The following is a 20,193-nucleotide window of genomic DNA, read 5'->3' as shown; positions in this document are numbered from 1 at the left end:
TCCAGTCACCAAAATAGTATGGTACTGGCACAAAAACAAAGAGACCCATGCAAAGAACAGAAAACCCAGAAATAGACCCAAACATATACAATCAACTAATATTTGAGAGGGAAGACAAGAATACTATGAAGAAAACACAATCTCTTCAATAAATGATTCTGGGATTATTGGATATTCACATGTGAAAGAATGAAAGTGGACCCATATTTTACATCACTCACCAAAATTAATCAAAAATGGATGAAGACATAATTCTGAGACATGAAACTCCAAAAATAAAACATAAGACTAAATTTCCCTAACATGGGTCTTGGGGATCATTTTTTAAATATTAACACCTAACACAAAAGCAACTAAAGCAAAAATAAGTAATAAATAATGCCATAGGACTACAGTAAACTAAAAACTTTCTGCACTCTAAAGAAATCATCCATAAGGTTAAAAGACTACCTGCAAAAAAATATTAATAAAGGAGATAAGTTTATCTCCTGCAAATTACAAAGAAGCCATAAAGCTCAAGAGCAAAAAACAAATAACCCAATTAAAAAATGGGCAAAGTACATGAATAGACATTTCTCCAAAGAAGGTATATAAAAGGCCAACAAATACATGAAAAGACATTCAACATTATTGGTCATTAGGGAAATGCAAATTAAAGGCACAATATCCCTTCACACCTGTTAGAATGGCTACTACCAAAAAATGAAAACAAATATTGGCAAGGATGTGGAGAAAAGGGAATCCTTTACACTGTGGGAGGAACCAATATGGAAAACAGTATGGGGGATCCTCAAAAAACTAAAACTAAGACTACCACATGATCCAACAATTCCACCTCCGGGAATACACTTGAAGGAAACAAAAACATTAACGCAAAAAGGTATCTGTACCCCTATGTTCATCGCAGCATTATTTATAATAACCAAGACACAGAAACAACCTACGTGTCTATCAGTGAGTTAATGGATAAAAAAGTAATGGTATCCATACACATACACACACATGTATATAAGTATAAACAATGGAATATTATTCTTTCATAACAAAAAAGAAAACCTACCATTTGCAACACCATGGATGGGTCTTGAAGACATGATGCTAAGTGAAATAAGTCAGAGAGAGATCAATACTAAATGATCTCACTTATACGTAGACTCTAATACAAACAAACTCACAGAAAAAGACATTAGACTTGTGGTTACCAGAGGTGGAGGCTAAAGGGGGACAGGAGAAGAACTGGAAGAAGGTGATCAAAATATACAAACTTTCCAATTATAAGATAAGTAAGTACTAGGGATGTAAGCCCAATGGGAGGACCACAGCTAACCCTGCTGTATGATATATACAGAAGTTCTTATGAAAGTAAATCCTCAGCTTTCTTATCACAAAGAGAATACTGTTTTCCTTTTTTTTTTCCCTTTCTTTTCAGTGCATCTGTACGAGAAGATGGATGTTAGCTGAGCCCACAGTGGTAATCATTTCACGATATATGAAAATCAAACCCTCAAGTGTTATGCCTTAAAATTCTACCATGATGCATGTCAATTATTTCTCGATACAACTGAAGGGGGAAAAAAGAACATCAGACCTGTAGATAGCATTTACCATTCCAATGATAAATGACCCTTGGAAAATGACCATTTGACATCCGAGGGGCCTAAGGGCATGATATCTCCTCCAAAAGTGAAGTCTTTATCTCTGGCTTGTCTCAATTTAATCATGACTCTGAGAGGATGAAAGGGCTGTGTGATGTGTGCTAAGAATGTGGAGTAGGGAGGCTGATAGCCTAGATTCCATATGGGGTTCCATCATTTATGGACCTGACATTAGGCAAAGATGCGCATTATAAAATTTATTAGTCTTGGGGCACCTGGGTGGCTCAGTGGATTAAAGCCTCTGCCTTCAGATCAGGTCATGATCTCAGGGTCCTGGGATAGAGCCCAGCATCCGGCCCTCTGCTCGGCAGGGAGCCTGCTTCCCCCTCCCACTCTGCCTGCCTCTCTGCCTACTTGTGATCTCTGTCTGTGAAATAAATAAAGTCTTTACAAAAAAAAAAAAAGTACATTAAAAATGAATAAATAAATAAAGTCTTTAAAATAAATACATAAATAAATTTATTAGTCTCAACTCCAAGTCCACACTTCCCTCCCATGCTGGACTCTGTAAACATTTCTGAGTAGCTCATACAATGTTTGGCTTTGTTAGTAGACAGCATAGGATGGATACCACAAAGCACAGTAGAATAGGAAGCTTCTGGAAGCTTCTCTTTGTGGTTCCAAAATACTTGGGTTGGTTTGTTTGCCTGTTCTTTTTTGCTTTTGCCCTGTGACTGCCAACAATTTAAAACAACCCAGTTACAGTGCCCCTTCAGTGAGTTTTGCAGATATCCTGGTGGATAATTTCTCCCTTGGCCCATGAGCTATTAACCAAATCTAGCTCACCCCAGCAAATTTTTCTACCTTCCAGTGGGTCCCAGTAACACCCTCTCCAATAAAGCTTTTTTTTTTTTTTTCCCCCATTAAAGTTTAAATCTCACTGTTGGGATATGGGGAGTGGGGTGCACTCATTCAAACCAATTCCTTCCTTGGATTGTCTGTCTCAGCACTAGAAATAGCAGTTGGTCCCCACATTTGCCATTCCTTTCTGTACTGTTCTTTTATTTCTTTTGTAGGTAACCACTTTTTCAAATTACGTAATTACTAGTGTGGTCTAGTAATTTGAAACCACTAGTGTGGTTTCCAACGCCTGAATGGACACTAACTGTTAAGAAAGTCCGTAAGCTAACAATACTGACCTCTTAGACTGGTTTTGATTTTTACAGAGTTCATATAAAGTTCTTAAAACCATGTACATTCGGTAACAGTCTTAATGTATGAAGAGACAGGCTTAAAACTGTTAATCCCTGGCAGAACTTTCAGTAGATCATTCTTCTAACAAGAAAAAAAACAACATTTTTAAAGAAATTCCTGCTGAGAAATTATCTACCTTCTAAAGAACACATTCTTCAATCCTTGTAACAACTCTTTGTTTATACCTCTATTCGCATTATAATTACAGTGCAACAGTATTATACATAAAGAAATACATAATTATATTATGTATTTATGTATGTATGTATATTATACATAAAGAAATACATAGTATTTCTTACCCAAAGCACTAAGCTTCTTGAGGGAAATCATCACATTTTATTCTTCACTGAATCTCTTGGTATAGGATAGAAGCTCAATATAGGTCTGCGAGGACCCAGAGCATGGCTATCACAACCCAACAATGCCCCGGATGTCCTCCCCATCCTGACCTACGTTTTGCATGGATTGCTGAGTCTTTCCAATGCTATGCTCCACCAAGCTTCATAAAAATGTCCATGCCCCTATACGGTCTTGAGTAAAAATACTTGAGTTTCATTTCAGGTATGGATGATAAGTAAAATGTGCGATTCTTATAAGCTTCCCTCTTGCCTGACTTCAGCGTCTTCTACAAGTGTTATCTAAATAATTTTGTAAAAGATTGTTCACCAACACCATCACCTTCTTTTCCTTCTTTAATATTTTCCCAGGTATGGTAGGATAACTTTACAGCCATGTAAGGGTATTGCAGAATGGATGGATACACTGCCTTCAGAAAGGAAAAACTTAAAGGAAACCCTTAAAAATTCAAAAACATATCGAACTAGCCAAGATCTATAGTTTTATGACCAACTGATTTATGGGTACACTGTAGTTTGAAGGAACATTCTTAAGTATTCTATAGTCTTCTGCCATTAGTTGTACTTGAGTGACAATTGTTTAGAGTAAGAGTAAGCATTCTTATATATCCACAAAGAATAAAGGAATACTTATAATATAATCTTGTTGTCTTTTGAGTTCTATATTGCATTTATTTTAAACTCTATACTCCAACACAGCAAAACTGAAGGAAAGAGGTATCTTCATTTTTCTGCTACTGTTTTAAAGATAATCTGGTTTGCTTTCAACTGCAAGTCATTTTAGTTTTATAGCAGTCTCCATTCTGGGGCTCTTCATTAAATATTCACTTGAGTAGTGTGTACTTTACATTCAGAGTAGATATGTACAGTAGCCCACCCCCCCCCGCCTTGTCTGCGGTTTTGCTCTCTCTGGTTTCAGGTAACCAAGGTCAACTGTCTGAGGGAGCAGATGATCCTTACTCTGAAGAATGATCAAAAAGGTCAATACTAGTCTACTTTTTAGTTTTGCTGATTGTTTCCTTGGCTGTACAGAAGTTTTTATTTTCATGTAGTCCCAATACTTTATTTTTGTTTTTATTTCCCTTGCTTCAGAAGACCTATCTAGAAAAATATTGTTTTGGCTAATGCCAGAGACATCAGAGAACCTGTGCTCTCTTCTAGAACTTTTGTGGTTTCAGGTCCCACATTTATGTCTTTAATCCATTTTGAGTTTATTTTTGTGTGTGGTATCAGAAAGTGGTTCAGTTTTCCAGTTTCACTTATTTGCATGTAGCTGACCAGTTTTTCCAATCCCCTTTGTTGAAGAGACTATCTTCTCCCCATTGGATATTCTTGCATCTTTTATTGAAGATTAATTGACAATATAATCATTGGTTTATTTCTGGGTTTTCTATTCTGTTCTATTGATCTATGTGTCTATTTTTGTGTCTGTAGCATTCTGTTTTGATTACTATAGCTTTGTAATATAACTTGAAGTCTGGAATTATACTTTCGGGTTTCTTTTTAAAAACTTCTTTGACTATTTGGGGTCTTTAGTGGTTCCATATAAATTTTAGAATTTTTTATTCTAGTTCTGGGAAAAATGTTGTTGGTATTTCATAGGCATTATATTAAATCTACAGATTGCTTTGGATACTACAGACATTTCAACAATATTTGTTCTCCCAACCATGAGCATAGGATGTCCTTCCATTTTTTGTGTTGTCTTTAACTTCTTTCATCAGTGTTTTTAAGTTTTTAGAGTACAGGTCTTTTACCTCTTTGCTTACGTTTATTCCCTCTTATTATTTTTCATGTAACCTACTGAATGGAGAAAATATTTGCACATGACATATCTTATAAAGCGTCAGTATCCCAAATACATAAAGAACTTACACTCAACACCAAAAAAAAAAAAAGCTAATCCAATTAAAACATGGGTAGAAGCATGAACAGACATTTCTCCAAAGACAACATCCAGCTGGCAAAAAGGTACATGAAAAATGCTCAACATCGCTCTCATCATCAAGGAAGGACAAACCAAAACTACAAGGTATCACCTCACATCTGTCAGAATAGCTAAACTCAAAAGCACAGGAAACAAATGTTGATGAGGACGTAGCGAAAAAGGAACCCTTGGGCACTGTTGGTAGGAATGCAAACTCCTGCAGCAACTGTGGAAAACAATATGGAGGTTCTTCAAAAAGCTAAAAATAGAACTACCCTATGATCCAGTAATCCCAGTACTGGGTATTTACCCAAAGAACACAAAAACAGTAATATAAAGGGATATATGCACCCATATGTTTATAGCAGCATTATTTACAATAGCCATGCTATGAAGCAGCCCAAGTGTTCATCGATTGATGAGTAGATAAAGAAGATGTGGTTTAGTGATACTAACAGAATATTATTCAGCCATAAAAAAGAATGAAATCTTGCATTTGCAATAATATGGATGAAGCTACAGAGTATAATGTTATGCAAAACAATTCAATCAGAGAAAGACAAATAACATGATTTCACTTATATTTGGAATTTAAGAAACAAAACAAATGAACAAAGGGAAAAATACAAAGAGATAAAACAAGAAACACACTCAACTACAGAGAACAGACTGATGGTTACGGGGGGTGTGAAATAGTGATAGTGAAATAGGTGATGGGAATTAAGGAGTGCACATGTCCTAATGAGCACCGAGTGTTGTAAGTAAGTGTTAAATTGCTGTATTGTACACCTGAAACTAGTATAACACTGTACATTAACATACTGGAGTTCATTTTTTTTTTAAGTCAACAGTAGCCTAACACTGTGTCACAATAACTACTTGCTTATCTCACTTCATCTAATCAAGCAGGCATTTTATCAACTCACATCATCACAAGAAAGAGTAAGTACAATGAGATATTCTGAGAAACAGACTACATTCACATAACTTTTATTACAGTACACTGTTATAATTGTTCTATTATTGTTGTTAATTTCTTACCATTCCTAACTTATAAATCAAGCGTTATCACAGATATATATATATAGGAATAAACATAAAGTACATTGGATTTGGTACTACCTGTGGTTTCGGGCATCCACTGGGGGTCTTGGAATGTATCCCCTGTGGATAAGGTGGGGTGGGACCACTGTGCACATAAATTTTAGCCAATGACTAAGTACTAAAGGGACTAAGTAATTAAAGTACTGGCTCACCAAAACTGGCTTCAGCTGTTCCATCTGCGCAGTCAGATGGAAAATCACAGAATCTGCTAGATGAAATAGAGCCTGCATCTTCACGTGACAGAAATCCACCTTCAAAATTAAGAGACGGAGAGGATAAAACATACTCTTCCCTTCAATAAATGGAATACATAATTATTTTATGAACACTAGTTTTTAAATATGCTAGAGACACAGAAGCTAGATCAAAAAGCCAAATCAGAGTATAGCTTTCTCTTTTCATCCTGTGTATGGTGCTTCAAATGTATATGGAAGGCACTAGGAATGCACTGAAGATCTTACAGCCATTTGCATGCTGATTAAAGCCTTCAATAGCTTTAATTCAAACACAGGGTCTAGGTGAATCTCTGGGCATTCTGCCCCACAAGTATAACATAATTCATTACCAGTGGGATTTGGCTTACTTTTTAAAAGCCTATTACAGTCCCATTCTAAACTTCTGCTGGGTGATAATACTAAATTCTACAAAGATCTTATAATGACCTACTGGCCAAATTTGCAAAAACAGTAAGAAAGCTTTTTTTTCCCTCTCTCTTTGTGTACAATAATTGACCTTTCAGGAAAACTTCATATAATTTTGGTCTGATTAGAATTATGCTCTACCCAACAATGATAGAGTTCGGATTAAAGCACACATAGATTGAGTTTTGATTTAATTTCTGAAGAGAATTCTCTGTAAATGAGATCAAGCACTCTCAGAGACTTCTGCTAAGGTTGATTCTAGTGATAATTTAAAACTTTTAACCACAGTCTTGCCTCCAGTTACATTCTCTTCAATGTCAACTTTCTGCTATTCCAATTCTGGTGAAGCAGTATTTGATTAGGAGAAAGAAAATGTTTAATTAAATACCAGAAATAAGGTAACACTGGTTAACCCTCAAAAACTCAATCATTTAAATTACAAAAAAAAAAAAAACACCTCAATCATTAAATCTGCTGCTTTGCATTCCCCACTGTCTATCAGAACCACACACATACACAGCACTTAGAACGGTTTATTATTCAGAACACATATTCTGACTAAAGTAAATACACAGGACAATATAAAGTTAGTATAGAGAATTCTATAATCTCACCAATGAAAGAGGTCTTTACTAAAAGACTACTAATTAGAAGTTCTTCAATGTAGTTCTCAGTCCAGAATTGTTTCTGCTATAGTACCCTCAATTACTGCATTTAGCTTATGTAAGAATTCAACTTTTCTAGTTACTGTTCTTTAATAAAACATAACTTCAGATTATAAAATGTGCCTGATTTCTAAATGCAAGTAACATTCATGTATATAAAGAAAAATAAAATGTGATCATTTTCAGGCAAAATCTTTAACATTGTCTATTTACTAACAGACTCCGGGGTAGGAGTGGTCAAAGGGAAAGATCAATCAATGTTAAAATAACAGGTAACTGCAGACACAGTGCAAGCTGTTGCAATCCATTCTCAGAACCTAAACAATGGTTCGATTTTCCAAAAATGCCTATTTGACTATCGGGGATTCATTTGTATGACAATCTTTTGGCCTCTTAATTGAAATTCTCTACAAAATATTTAGTCAAAGAACTGGCCAAACTCCATCTGTTACTTGAAAATATATGTTCTAAATTTAAAGAGAATTTTAGGATCAAGATTTAAATGTTTGGCCGGCCTTAAGTCACTTTTCCAAACACAGTAAGTTTTTTGAACTCCTAGGTGATTCTGAAGATGAATTGCATTATATATTCTTAGAAGTGCCAAATAAAATTAAAATAGAATTAAATTTTTATAGAAGTGTTTTTAAAACATGCAAAATAATGAGAATTCTTTCATATTTCCTATAACTAAAAAACTGTGACAATTTTAGCCACAGGAATTGAATATTATTGGAAAAGTCTATAAGGCCTAAGCTGTGATATAGCTTATATATATACACACACACACATATACATATATATTTTTTAAAGTATGTTTTAGTTTTCAAGGATATGTGATAGAATCCACATCCTGGTATTAGCTATTCATGGACTATATTACTGAAGGACTCTAATATATTTTAAATTTTGGTATCAGGAGGAACTCATTATTTCAATGTTTAAAACTTCAGTGGCCACAAGAAATAACTTACCTTTCTTTAGTATGCTGGTACCTGGAAGTGACTTATTGGAAATTTCACATTCTTGGGATATACTGATGTCATCTAGAGCAACAGTATCATTTGATGATAAAACAGTAGCTTCCAAAATCAACTATAATTACAAAAAAAATTATTAAAAATACACCATTGATGTCTTACAATCCTATACTTTGTGTGGAGAAGCTCATTTGCATCTGTCCACCTTCCAGTCTAATTTTAGAACACTGTTTTGACCAGAATGTTCAAATTATAAATTTATAAAGTCACAGCAGCTTTGACAGCATCTTTTGTAACCTTAATGTCTTAGGTAACCTCGTTTCAAATAAAAGTTGAAACATTCATCACTCCTGAAGAGTTGCCTTCCCACTGGAGCCATTAAGAGTCACATGCACTTAAAATTAGCTCTTTGGGGTAATCAACTGTGTGGTTTACAACTCAATTTAATTGAGATATGAATTCATTCATAATGGGTCTGCTTGAGGCAATGATTCATTTTCATATCAGAATATTTAAATACTAATATATATTATGTATATATACAGAAACCTACTTGGTGAGGGAAAGCACAGAATCAATAATCACATACAGTGGTTAATAATATTCATAAGTTAAAGCACTCAGAGGCATCTACTTCTGTGTAATTCATTCTAATACTCTGAATAATGACTGATATAATTTGATTTCTTTCTTGTTAATCACATTATTACATTGTTAATATACCATCTTAAAAAAGAGAGAGAGAGAGAAATTTTGTCTGAAGTCAAAGACATGTAGCAGGACCACCTGTCCAGGACACTGTAGGCTGTGCATCTCGGTCTTAAAAGAGAGGACCTCAGATCCCAAGACCTTTTGATTTACTTGGTATGACACATTAACAGCTAAACTATATCACAAGTGCTATACAAAGAGATATGTTTAAGATACTATGAGAATCAAAGAAAAACACTTCATTATTTCTGCTAAGAATTTGAGACAAAAGTTGAAAAAAAAAGTTGGTAAAAATACAAATTATCTAACAACCAATAACTAATTACCTAATAATAACTCCTCAGCTGTAACTGCCACTTCAGATTTTGTTAGAGAAGCTGGTAACATTACAAGCAAAAAGCAAGGAGATGTGGATGTGCATGGTATTTTTAGAACACTGGGTGCAATGCTTGCTTTAGCAGCACATGGACGAGAAACTAGTGGTGCTATAGGATGATGGGTTTTGAGACATGCTATCCCCAAAATATGGTGCACCTTGGCATAATCAGTATTTCAAGCTGGAGGAATTTAGGAAAGTTTCTCCCAGTTGATCACACTTCGCTCATACTCTTTACCCCATCATATCTTCCCATGACTGTCTGTTCTTCATTGAACATTGCATGAAAAAGCTTAGGATTAACTGTTTCTTTATTAACTGGTCTTTATGTCCTTGTTAAGGCTCCACTGTCATGTAAGCCTTGTATTAAATAATTTTATACACTTTCTCCTTCAATCTGCTTTACTAGTTTAATTTTCAGACACAGCCAGAAACCATAAGAGAATATATTTTCCTCCCATGCATAGGAGTATAGGATTTTAAGAGAATGATAAATGAAGTAATAGTAATAGATACAACAACCTGAAAGCAAGAACTGGTGAAGCCCGGTTGGAGGGCAATTCGATGTTATCTATTAAAGAGAAAAATAGCATGGAGGACATTAGGAGAAGGAAGGGGAAAATGAAGGAGGGGAAATCAGAAGGGAGATAAACCAAGAGAGATTATGGACTATGGAAAACAAACTGAGAAGTGAGGGGTGGGCAGTTGGGTTAGCCTGGTGGTGGGTAGTACGCAGGACACGTACTGCATGGAGCACTGGGTGTTATACGCAAACAATGAATCATGGAGCACTACATCAAAAACCAATGATGTACTGTATAGTGACTAACAGTAAAATAAAAAAAATAATAGCCCAGACTACAAAAATTAAACCCACTTCTCAGCATTTATGCTAGAGACACATTCATCAGCATGTATGTGAAAACCTGTCCAGAATGTTTACTTCAATGTTGGTTTTAATAGCAAATAAATGGAAACAATTTAAACATCAATCAAAAAAATAGTTATACAGACGATGGGTAACCATGCCAGTTAAAAATAATACCTCTATTTGCTAATATGGACAGAGCCTCAATATGTATTTCTGAGTGAAAAATTACAGAAAAAAGTTTACGATCAGATACTACTTAGGCTAAGAACACAATGGTTTCGATTTCTACATATAGTGGTACATACATACACATTACATAAATATAATAGGGTTCAGAAGTAAAAATGAACCAATGTCTATGCTAACCTCAAGATAAAGACTATAATAAGAGGTGAAAGAGGTCAGGAGAGACTGTTACCTTATCTGCAATTTTTGATGAGCTATATATATAATTTTAATGATTTTTAAAATTTTTATTAGAACTTTTTTTTTGTAGAGTCTTAACCAGCTAAGGCACTTGGTCTTCAAACATAAGGCAGAAAATAACAATAGCTTTTAAGGAAGGATTTTGACAAAGTATCTACAGACACTGTAATTGAAAAACAATATTATGTTTATTAGCACCATTAAGTTATAGTAATCTATTCTGGACAGCTTTAATTTTAAAAGATTTTTCCTTTCATCCATTACTAGAAATCATCCTCGACTGAAGTCAGTTAAAATACAAATGCTTAATTCTTCAGACTCATTAGACAAGCCTTTATTAAACACCATACTGGAAACCCTAACAACTTCTAAAAAGAGTGCGGGGAAAAGAATGCTTGAGGCACTTCTCTGTGCATCTAAAGAGGTAGGTACATGGGGCACCTGGGTGGCTCAGTGGGTTAAGCCTCTGCCTTCAGCTCAGGTCATGATCTCAGGGTCCTAGAGTCAAGCCCCGCATCGGACTCTCTGCTGCACGGGGATCCTGCTTCTCCCTTTCTATCTGCCTCTCTGCCTACTTGTGATCTTTGTCTCTGTCGAATAAATAAATAAAATCTTAAAAAAAAAAATAAAGAAGTACATGAAGTGGTTGGGACCCTGGCAGAAGTTGAAATAGAATTGTGGAACAGGTCTGTAAAATATGGTTATATCATTTTGTCTGAAGGGAACCACTAAACTTTCAGATATTCATATTAAAATGTTAATATAAAACTACAGCCAAAGCCAAATAAAAATCACATTGGGTCATGTACACCATGTTTACTTCCATATTATTAAATTCAGAATTCTAAAATGAAAAATTATAACTCTACCATGAATTAAAGTCTTCCAAATTTAAAAAGAAAAATGTTCACTTCCTTTAAAAATGTATCTTATATCTGTAAATACTACTATCAAATGATTCTAGAATCATCTTGGTTATTTCTGTTTTTTATTGCTTGTTTCAACTAAATCGATCCTTTGATTTGTGACCAAAGGCAGTTTTCCTTCGGGAAATACAGGACCAATTAATAATCAGTAAGTGAGAAAGAGTTCACGCAGAAGAAATGTTTCAACCATGAGTATTTCTTTTTTTTTTTTTTCTTTTAAAGATTTTATTTATTTATTTGACAGAGAGAGATCACAAGTAGGCAGAGAGGCAGGCAGAGACAGAGGAGGAAGCAGGCTCCCCGCTGAGCAGAGAGCCCGATGCGGGACTCGATCCCAGGACCCTGAGATCATGACCCGAGCCGAAGGCAGCGGCTTAACCCACTGAGCCACCCAGGCGTCCCAACCATGGGTATTTCAACCATGAATGAAGGAGAAGTGAAAACCTCATTTTTTAAGATTCTCAAGAAAATCTGAGAATTTAAATTCTAAGTTATATGCAAAAGTCTCCCCCTTCTAAAACTACTGCTTAGGATCTTGCTGACATTTGTATTATTCAGTGATATCATATTAATCCCTGGAAAAGCAAAATTATTTCTAATTTTTGCTTTCAGGAACCAAACAACTTAAAGAAATGTTGGTTATATTCCAGTGATTACTTTGTATATCTGAAAAACCAAGGTAAGCCTTTCCAGAGAAATACTCAACTAGCACATTTAGATTTTGGTTCTTTGTTATCTTGTTTTTAAAAAAAGGAGTAAGAACAGCAACAACATAAAAGAAATCTAAGAGGCAATGGGGAATGTAGATAATATAAGATAAATAGGAATATAGTAATTTTTGAATGATGGAATCAATAATAAAAGCAATCACAAACATTATTTAAAGCTTACTGCATACGAAGCACATTCATTTGTTCTAACCCTGTGAAGATGTGCTATTTTCATTCTCATGTTAAAGCAAAAGAAACAGAAGCTTCAGAGGTAAAGTAACTGGTTAAAGGTCATCTATCTCATAAACGAGATAGGTAACCAGAGCCATTAAGGATTAGGCTGCATTGCGCTGCTAGAATAAAATAAAAAGCTAACTGGCCTTTAGCAGATGCTACAGACCAGAGCTGTCTGGTAGAACAATATTCAGTGCAGCCCTAAATTAAGAAGGCTGAGGAGGTTGTAACTTCATAGAGACTACACCAGCTTTTACTATTGTATTATAAATCTTGCCCTTCACTGAATCTTCAAATAATGTCAGGAAATTGTTATTGATTGATATCATTGACTGATAAAGAATGAACACCGTATCCATCATTGTGGAAAATTTCACAAAAGAGTCTTTTCAAAATGAAGTCTAAAATATGATACAATTACGTATTAATAGGAAACCTGAAAAAAGTACATCAGCTGGAAATCAATGGACAGTATTCAGAAAAAGAACCACCTTTAGATAGTAAAACTAAGAACAGCAGTTAGAGGAAGAAGAAATTGAAAAGGAGTACCTTTCTTTAAAAACTCAACATAACCAATGAGCGAGCCAAGTTAAAACAGATTAAAAAGAACACTATTAACTACTTGACTTATATTCTTTCAATAAAAAAACATACAGGAAAGGGAGACACTATGGAAATGGTGTTAATTTGCTGTTCTTATGGAATAAAGAGGAAGCCTTATCCTTTTCTACCAGGGAGAAAAAAAACCCTACCTACCTAAGGATGTTTATTTCCTAAGAAACTCAAAGCGATTTGGGAGGTCTACAAGAGACATCAAAAGGACGACACTGCATCAAGAGTTCGTGGCTACAAGGGGACACAGAGGTCATATGGGTTGATGCCTTTCTCATTTCCAGTGTTTGGATTGGGAGAGGCTGTATACATACGTTCAGAGTTCAGTCACTTTGAAGGACAGTCCACGGATGACTCCGGTAACTCTTAAAGGACTCAGTCTACTAAAGTGGCAAAGAAGCCCGTTCCCAAGAATGTAAACTTTAAATATCTGAATATTTTAAAAAGCTAAAGTGACTATTTATAGGTAGAGTATCTGTTGCAATTGTGGCTAAAAGAATAAAGAAGAATTGCACCTAGCTAGAATTCTAGCTAGAATCCTCACGCAGAATTCCAGGTTTCCCAATAAGCATTTACAGAAGTCAGGCTAAAGCCAACATAAGATCTGCAATTTTTTTTTTTCCCAGCAGAGGACAAGAAAAGGAACAGAAATGGGTGCAAAGAGAACAAAAGCTGTATCTTCATATGCAAACAGGTATCCTGTTATAAGCAAGCAGAATGCTCACAGTACATTCTGAGGTACAAATACAGGAGAGCTGCCTCTGTATTTTCTACTTGTTTGAAATATTTAATATATATGTAGTAATAATGTATTAAATACTACCATGTGTACATGTGACTGTGTATTTATGTAGCGTGTACATGTGTGTGTCTACATAAATTCGGGACTGATTCACTCCAGAATGTGGACACGGGACCGCATCCCTTCCCAAAGCCTCTGGGGCCAGCTGGGTTTTGAAATTTGACTAGTTCAGAGTTGAGAATGTCCATCTACCACTTAGCGTGTGTATTCCAGAAGCAGCACTCTCTAATCCAGCATCTCACGGAATGAGCGGCCTGAACACATCACACAGGTGCAGGTGAGGTTAAGTTTTGCCTCCAAATTGTTTTTCAAAAGCTTACCATTCTCCAAATCTTAACTTTCCAAATTGTTGGTTAGAGATTGTGGACCTACAATGGGCTTCTTGATGATGAAATCGGAGGGAATTCTCACTCTTTTTCTACTTGCAGTTTCTAAAATATACTGAGGCAAGTAATGGAATTAAGGAGGACAGAGGCAGAGACTAAAAGGTCCTCTGGGGCAAAAAAAGATCTAGCAAGAACCCGGGACCATTTAGTAAAACATCACAAATCCACTGCTGCCCAATTACAAAATCCTATCAAACCACTAGTCAACCTACAAACCAGTTCATATGCCCCAGATAATAAAGAACAGGCTCACTTTTCACAACAAAACAAAGCAAAACACAAAACAGAACCCCGAGGAAGAAATGCTAAAGGGAAAAGAAAAGGGCTCAATGCTCAATCCTTTCAGTAATGGTGATCGGTTAATGAGGGCCTGCAGGCCCAGACAGGAAGTTTCAACCCAAAACTTTTCTTAAATAACTGGTTCTAACAGGAGACAATCTGGTTTAGTTTTGTTTTTCATTAAGACTTTTAGAGCAATTTTAGGTTCACGCAAAACTGAGGAGAAGGTGTCGTTTTCTCCTGTACCTTCTGCCCCATCATATGCACAGCTTCCTCGTTATCAACATCCCAAGGTGCCTGGGTGGCTCCCTGGTTGAGCATCTGACTCTTGATTTCAGCTCAGGTCATGATCTCAGGGTCGTGAGATCAAGACCCGCATCAAGCTGTGCACTAGGCTTAAGCCTGCTCAGGATTCTCTCTACCTCTCCCTCCACCCCCCAGCCTCTGAGAAAAACAAAAAACAATCTCCCACCACAGTGGGACATGAGTTATAAATGATGAACCTCATAATCACCCGAAGTCCACTGTCTACATTATGGTCCCTTCTTGATGTTGAACATTCTGTGCACTTGGACCGACGTATAATATTTATCCATCATCATATTATCATACAGAGTATTTTTACTGCCTTAAAAATCCTCTCTGCTCTATCTGTTCATCCCTCCTGTTTCCCAGCACCCCCAGACCTTGGCAACCACTGATCTTTTAATTGTCTCCCTAGTTTTGCCTTTTCTGGAATGCCATATAGGTGCACTGAGGGAGAGAGTAGCCTTTTCAGGTTGGCTGCTCTCACTTAGTAATATGGACCTGAGGATCCCCCATGTCTTTTCATGACTTGATAGCTCATTTATTTTTAGCACGGAATGATATTCCATTTTCTGGAGGGAACACAGTGTATTTATCCATTCACCTACTGAAGAACATCTTGGAATGTTTCTAAGTTTGGGTAATTACAAGGAAATCATGAATCATTATTCACATGCAGGTTTTTGTGTGGAGAAGGACATTCTGTTTAATTCCCAGTAATGGGAATTAACAATGGACTGAGAAAGATCTTCATGGTAAGTTTCATTCTAACTAAAAGCAAACCTAATGAAAATCATATCGTACAGAATATAAATAAATGAAACAAGAGAACAGACTGTTCTGATTGTTTTTGTCCTGTCACATGTAATGGAGATTGGCACTTATGTGATCCCATAACTGGCCTTTACTGCTGTCCTATTAAGAGTTACTATATTCACAGTACTTTTGTCCATTAGATATGGGAGCAGACTCATAAATGTGATCCTTGAAAATCAGGGAGTTTAAGAGACCTGAGTGACATAGCTTCTAATGACTGAGCCTAGAGTTCTGGTCAAGAGGAAACTCCTTTTCAAAATAAAGAATACTAATATTTACTGAGTGTCTACTATTCCCAGATAATGTCCAATTGACAATCACAGCAATAATAAGAGTTAACTTTGTGTGTTCACTCTATACCAGAATATCTTTACTTATGTGGTTTACATATATAAATTTTCCAACCTTCACAACAGTTATAGAAAGAAAAGAATACTGACAAGAGTCCATATTTATTCTCTACTCCTCCTACTTCCAATGGGCAGGAACTTTCCCCTGCAGAAACACTGCTATAATTGACCTCACTCTCTCCCATAAACAGGAGGATATAACTGATTAGTGATGTTAGAAGAATAAGCTGTATGTGCTAAATTCATGCTGTTTGTCTCTCCTTCAACTACCACTCTTGGACACTTAAACTCTGACATAGCTCTGGCTAATAGTCATAGGTTTCCCCCCAACATGTGAGTCCTGGATTTCTCTGGCACAGTTCACTGCTTTCTGGAAAAATCCCTGTATTCTGCATATGGCTGCAGATTCTAAAAGCATCTCCTCTAAAATATTTTGTTGTTTGACTTCTAAATTTATCTGAACTTGTTCAGATATGAGGGCCAATGAGGAACATTACCATGAGGGCTCCTAACCCCCAACAATGACCCTCCCCTCCTATTTAATAGAAGAAGTAACAAGTGCATAGGGATTAAGCAACTTCCCCATGATGACACACACCTGGCTTGAACCCCAGACTCCAGAGCCCATGTTTGTGGCCACCATTTTAGCTTTATCTTTAATACTCAGACTCCCCTGAAGCATTGCTTTTAGTATCTCCGTGGTTTTCACAGATAGGGAAATGTGAAGCTCAAAAATATAATTTGGAGTCACTTAGTAACCCATGCGCTGAGCAGAGATCAGAACTCAGACCACCTAACTCCAAAGGGTGTGTTTTCTGCTATATTCTATCATCCAATCTAGTTTCTAAAATCTCTCTTTTCAATTGTCATCCAGAGGGAGGCCATATCCAGGAGGATGGAAGTTTGGGCACCAATTTGATTATCTACAGTTGTCTCCTTTTATTATGAGCCAAGAAAATGACAGAAAAGATTGATACAAAATCTCAGTATTAATGGGCAGCAGAAAATAAGGCATCAGAATTAAAAGGCAAGCAGAGTGCAAGCTAGGTTTTTTCACCATCTTATATAATCTGCCATTCTCACTTAAAAAATAAACATTTTCTTATTAAATTACTTTTCTCTCTGCCATCCTATTCGATTGTTTTCTCTTCCTCCTATTCGATTCTTATCTCCAATTTTGCTAAGTGTCCACGCAATTACTTCTATATAATTAAATTCAGAACTCTAAAATGAAAAATTATAATTTCTGAGCGCTCAGTTTAACATCTGTCCTCATCCCGGACTGTGAATGTGCTTGTTTTTTTCAATATCTGATCAGTCTATGGGACATATGTGCTATATATGTGTTACATTGTTCTCTAAGAAAAATAGTATTGAGTTAGCATCTTTTGTTGAGCTGTATTCATTTCTTTTGTGCTTGCTTACCTGAAAAGGTAGAGTAGATTCTCCAGCCTTCACAAGGAGATGGATTTTTGCTTGTGTCCACTGAGATTTGGAGATTCCAATGAGATCACCTTGCTTTTGCAAATCCCCATCCAGGGATGTTCTTGTAAAAACCGAGAGATGTGAATGCTGGGACAAATGATACCAAAATCGCACCTGTTGGAAATGTTTTTGAATGACATGACTATTTCATTTGCCAGTCTCCAACAGCTTTTCTATCATTAAAAATACCACAAATCATTCTGCTGTTAAATATAATCTCGGGGGGCACCTGGGTGGCTCAGTGGGTTAAGCCGCTGCCTTTGGCTCAGGTCATGATCTCAGGGTCCTAGGATCGAGTCCCGCATCGGGCTCTCTGCTCAGCAGGGAGCCTGTTTCCTCCTCTCTCTCTCTCTGCCTGCCTCTCTGCCTACTTGTGATCTCTCTCTGTCAAATAAATTAATAAAATCTTTTAAAAAAATAATAAAAAATAAAAAATAAAAAAATATAATCTCGGGTGCCTGGGTGGCTCAGTTGGTTGAGTGACTGCCTTCGGCTCAGGTCATGATCCCGGACTTCCAGGATCAATCCAGCATCGAGCTCCCAGCTCCTTGGGGAGTCTGCTTCTCCCTCTGACCTTTTCCTCTCTCATGCTCTCTTTTCACTCATTCTCTCTCAAATAAATCAATAAAATCTTAAAATACATATATATATATATATATATATAAAATCTCAAGTCTCCTTTCTTCCAAATATGCAAGCCAGAATATGCTAAGTATGTCTGTTGCCTGCCTTTGCATTCTCCCCTTAAAGAAAAGGCTCAAGGCGGCTCTACTGACTGGTATTTTTAACACATGCCATCAAGAGGTCTAAAGAAATGGGACGTCAGCACTGAGGACACGTAACACGTATTTGTTCACACCATGGGTGGTACCAGTCTGCTTCCACATTAGTTTCTATGATCTTTCCTTCTATGGAAGGGCCTTTCTCTCTTGCTTCTTATAAATCTGGGGAGTTACATATTCTTAGTGTACAAAAATTGGGTTTTACTTATATACTCTCTTTGATGTCTCAAACACCAAACCAAAATATAATGATATTTTCCTGAAAAATTATTTTCTCAGGTAAAAGAAAACTGTACTGAGTACTTTTCATTAATTCCCTCTCTTGGGGACACTATCAAAAAACTTGGGAACTCAAATAAAACTGTTGGTTCATAATTTAAGTAAGAAAACCACCTGGGGGGTGTGTGATCATTTCACCTCCTAGTCATTATCAGGGATGACAATCTAAGTGTTTGAGCACTTAACTAAATGAGTTAAAAAAAAAAAAAAAGTAAAGAATTATTTTAAGTGCTGACAGCAATAGCTAAAGCATGAAATTCAGGAGTCTCATTTATTCAAGCAATATTTACTGAGCATTTACTAAGTATCAGATACTGTGAGAGGCAGGGATTCATTCCCTCAATAACTGGATGATTCACTCTATAAAATATGTCTACAAAATCACCTTAAAAACAACTTCGGACACATAGCCTTCTCATGATGTCTTTGAAAAGTGCAGCATTAGGACTCTCTAAGAAAACACAATTCAGAGATGAGGCCTCTCAGAAGTAAAATCTTTTTCTTGGGATTCAAAGTGACTCCTTTTCACCTGCACTGTATTTTAGATTCTTGGGATTTTTCCTTCACTGCTAGTTTTGTTACATGGACAGATCTTAGTGCATCTACAGTCTCCCCCATTTATTTTACGCTTGGTACCAATTTTGGTGGAAATTTAAGTCAAAAAAACTTTTTTTTTCTTTTAAATAACTTCACAGCAGGGGCGCCTGGGTGGCTCAGTAGGTTGAGCCACTGCCTTCGGCTCGGGTCATGATCTCGGGGTCCTGGGATCGAGTCCCTCATCGGGCTCTCTGCTCAGCAGGGAGCCTACTTCCTCCTCTCTCTCTCCGCCTACTTGTGATCTCTCTCTGTCAAATAAATAAATAAAATCTTAAAAAAAAAAAACTGCACAGCATAGGAAACAGTTAACAAAACAAAGAGGCAATCCACGGAATGGGAGAAGACATTTGCGAATGACACTACAGACAAAGGGCTAATATCCAAGATCTATAAAGAACTTCACAAACTCAATACCCAGAAAACAGATAATCATGTCAAAAAATGGGCAGACGACATGAAAAGACACTTCTCCAATGAAGACATACAAATGGCTAGCAGCCACATAAAAAAATGTTCATCATCATTAGCCATCAGGGAGATTCAAGTCAAAACCACATTGAGATACCATCTCACACTGGTTAGAACGGCAAAGATTAACAAGGCAGGAAACAGCAAATGTTGGGACAGGATGCGGAGAAAGGGGAACCCTCTTACATTTTGGTAGGAATATAAGTTGGTGCAGCCACTTTGGAAAACATACCTCCATACTGGATGTTCCTCAAA

The 20,193-nt window shown here is 36.4% G+C and overlaps 1 protein-coding gene across 1 annotated transcript in view; it reads right to left on the bottom strand.

The window, feature by feature from the left end:
* MALRD1 (MAM and LDL receptor class A domain containing 1) overlaps positions 1 to 20,193 on the bottom strand; it is a 763,833-nt gene that overhangs the window by 632,077 nt on the left and 111,563 nt on the right. The window contains exons 13-15 of the mRNA XM_032349560.1: positions 17,753 to 17,926; positions 8,517 to 8,637; positions 6,392 to 6,490 (exon numbers count right to left, since the gene is read on the bottom strand). Coding sequence (XP_032205451.1) covers positions 6,392 to 6,490; positions 8,517 to 8,637; positions 17,753 to 17,926 — 394 coding nt within the window. The remainder of the gene's footprint in view (positions 1 to 6,391; positions 6,491 to 8,516; positions 8,638 to 17,752; positions 17,927 to 20,193) is intronic.

Source organism: Mustela erminea, chromosome 6 (assembly GCF_009829155.1).
Source record: "Mustela erminea isolate mMusErm1 chromosome 6, mMusErm1.Pri, whole genome shotgun sequence".
Taxonomy (NCBI): Eukaryota; Metazoa; Chordata; class Mammalia; order Carnivora; family Mustelidae; genus Mustela; species Mustela erminea.
The sequence above is the reverse complement of the archived record's forward strand: the minus strand, read 5'-3'. Positions and strand labels throughout refer to the sequence as shown.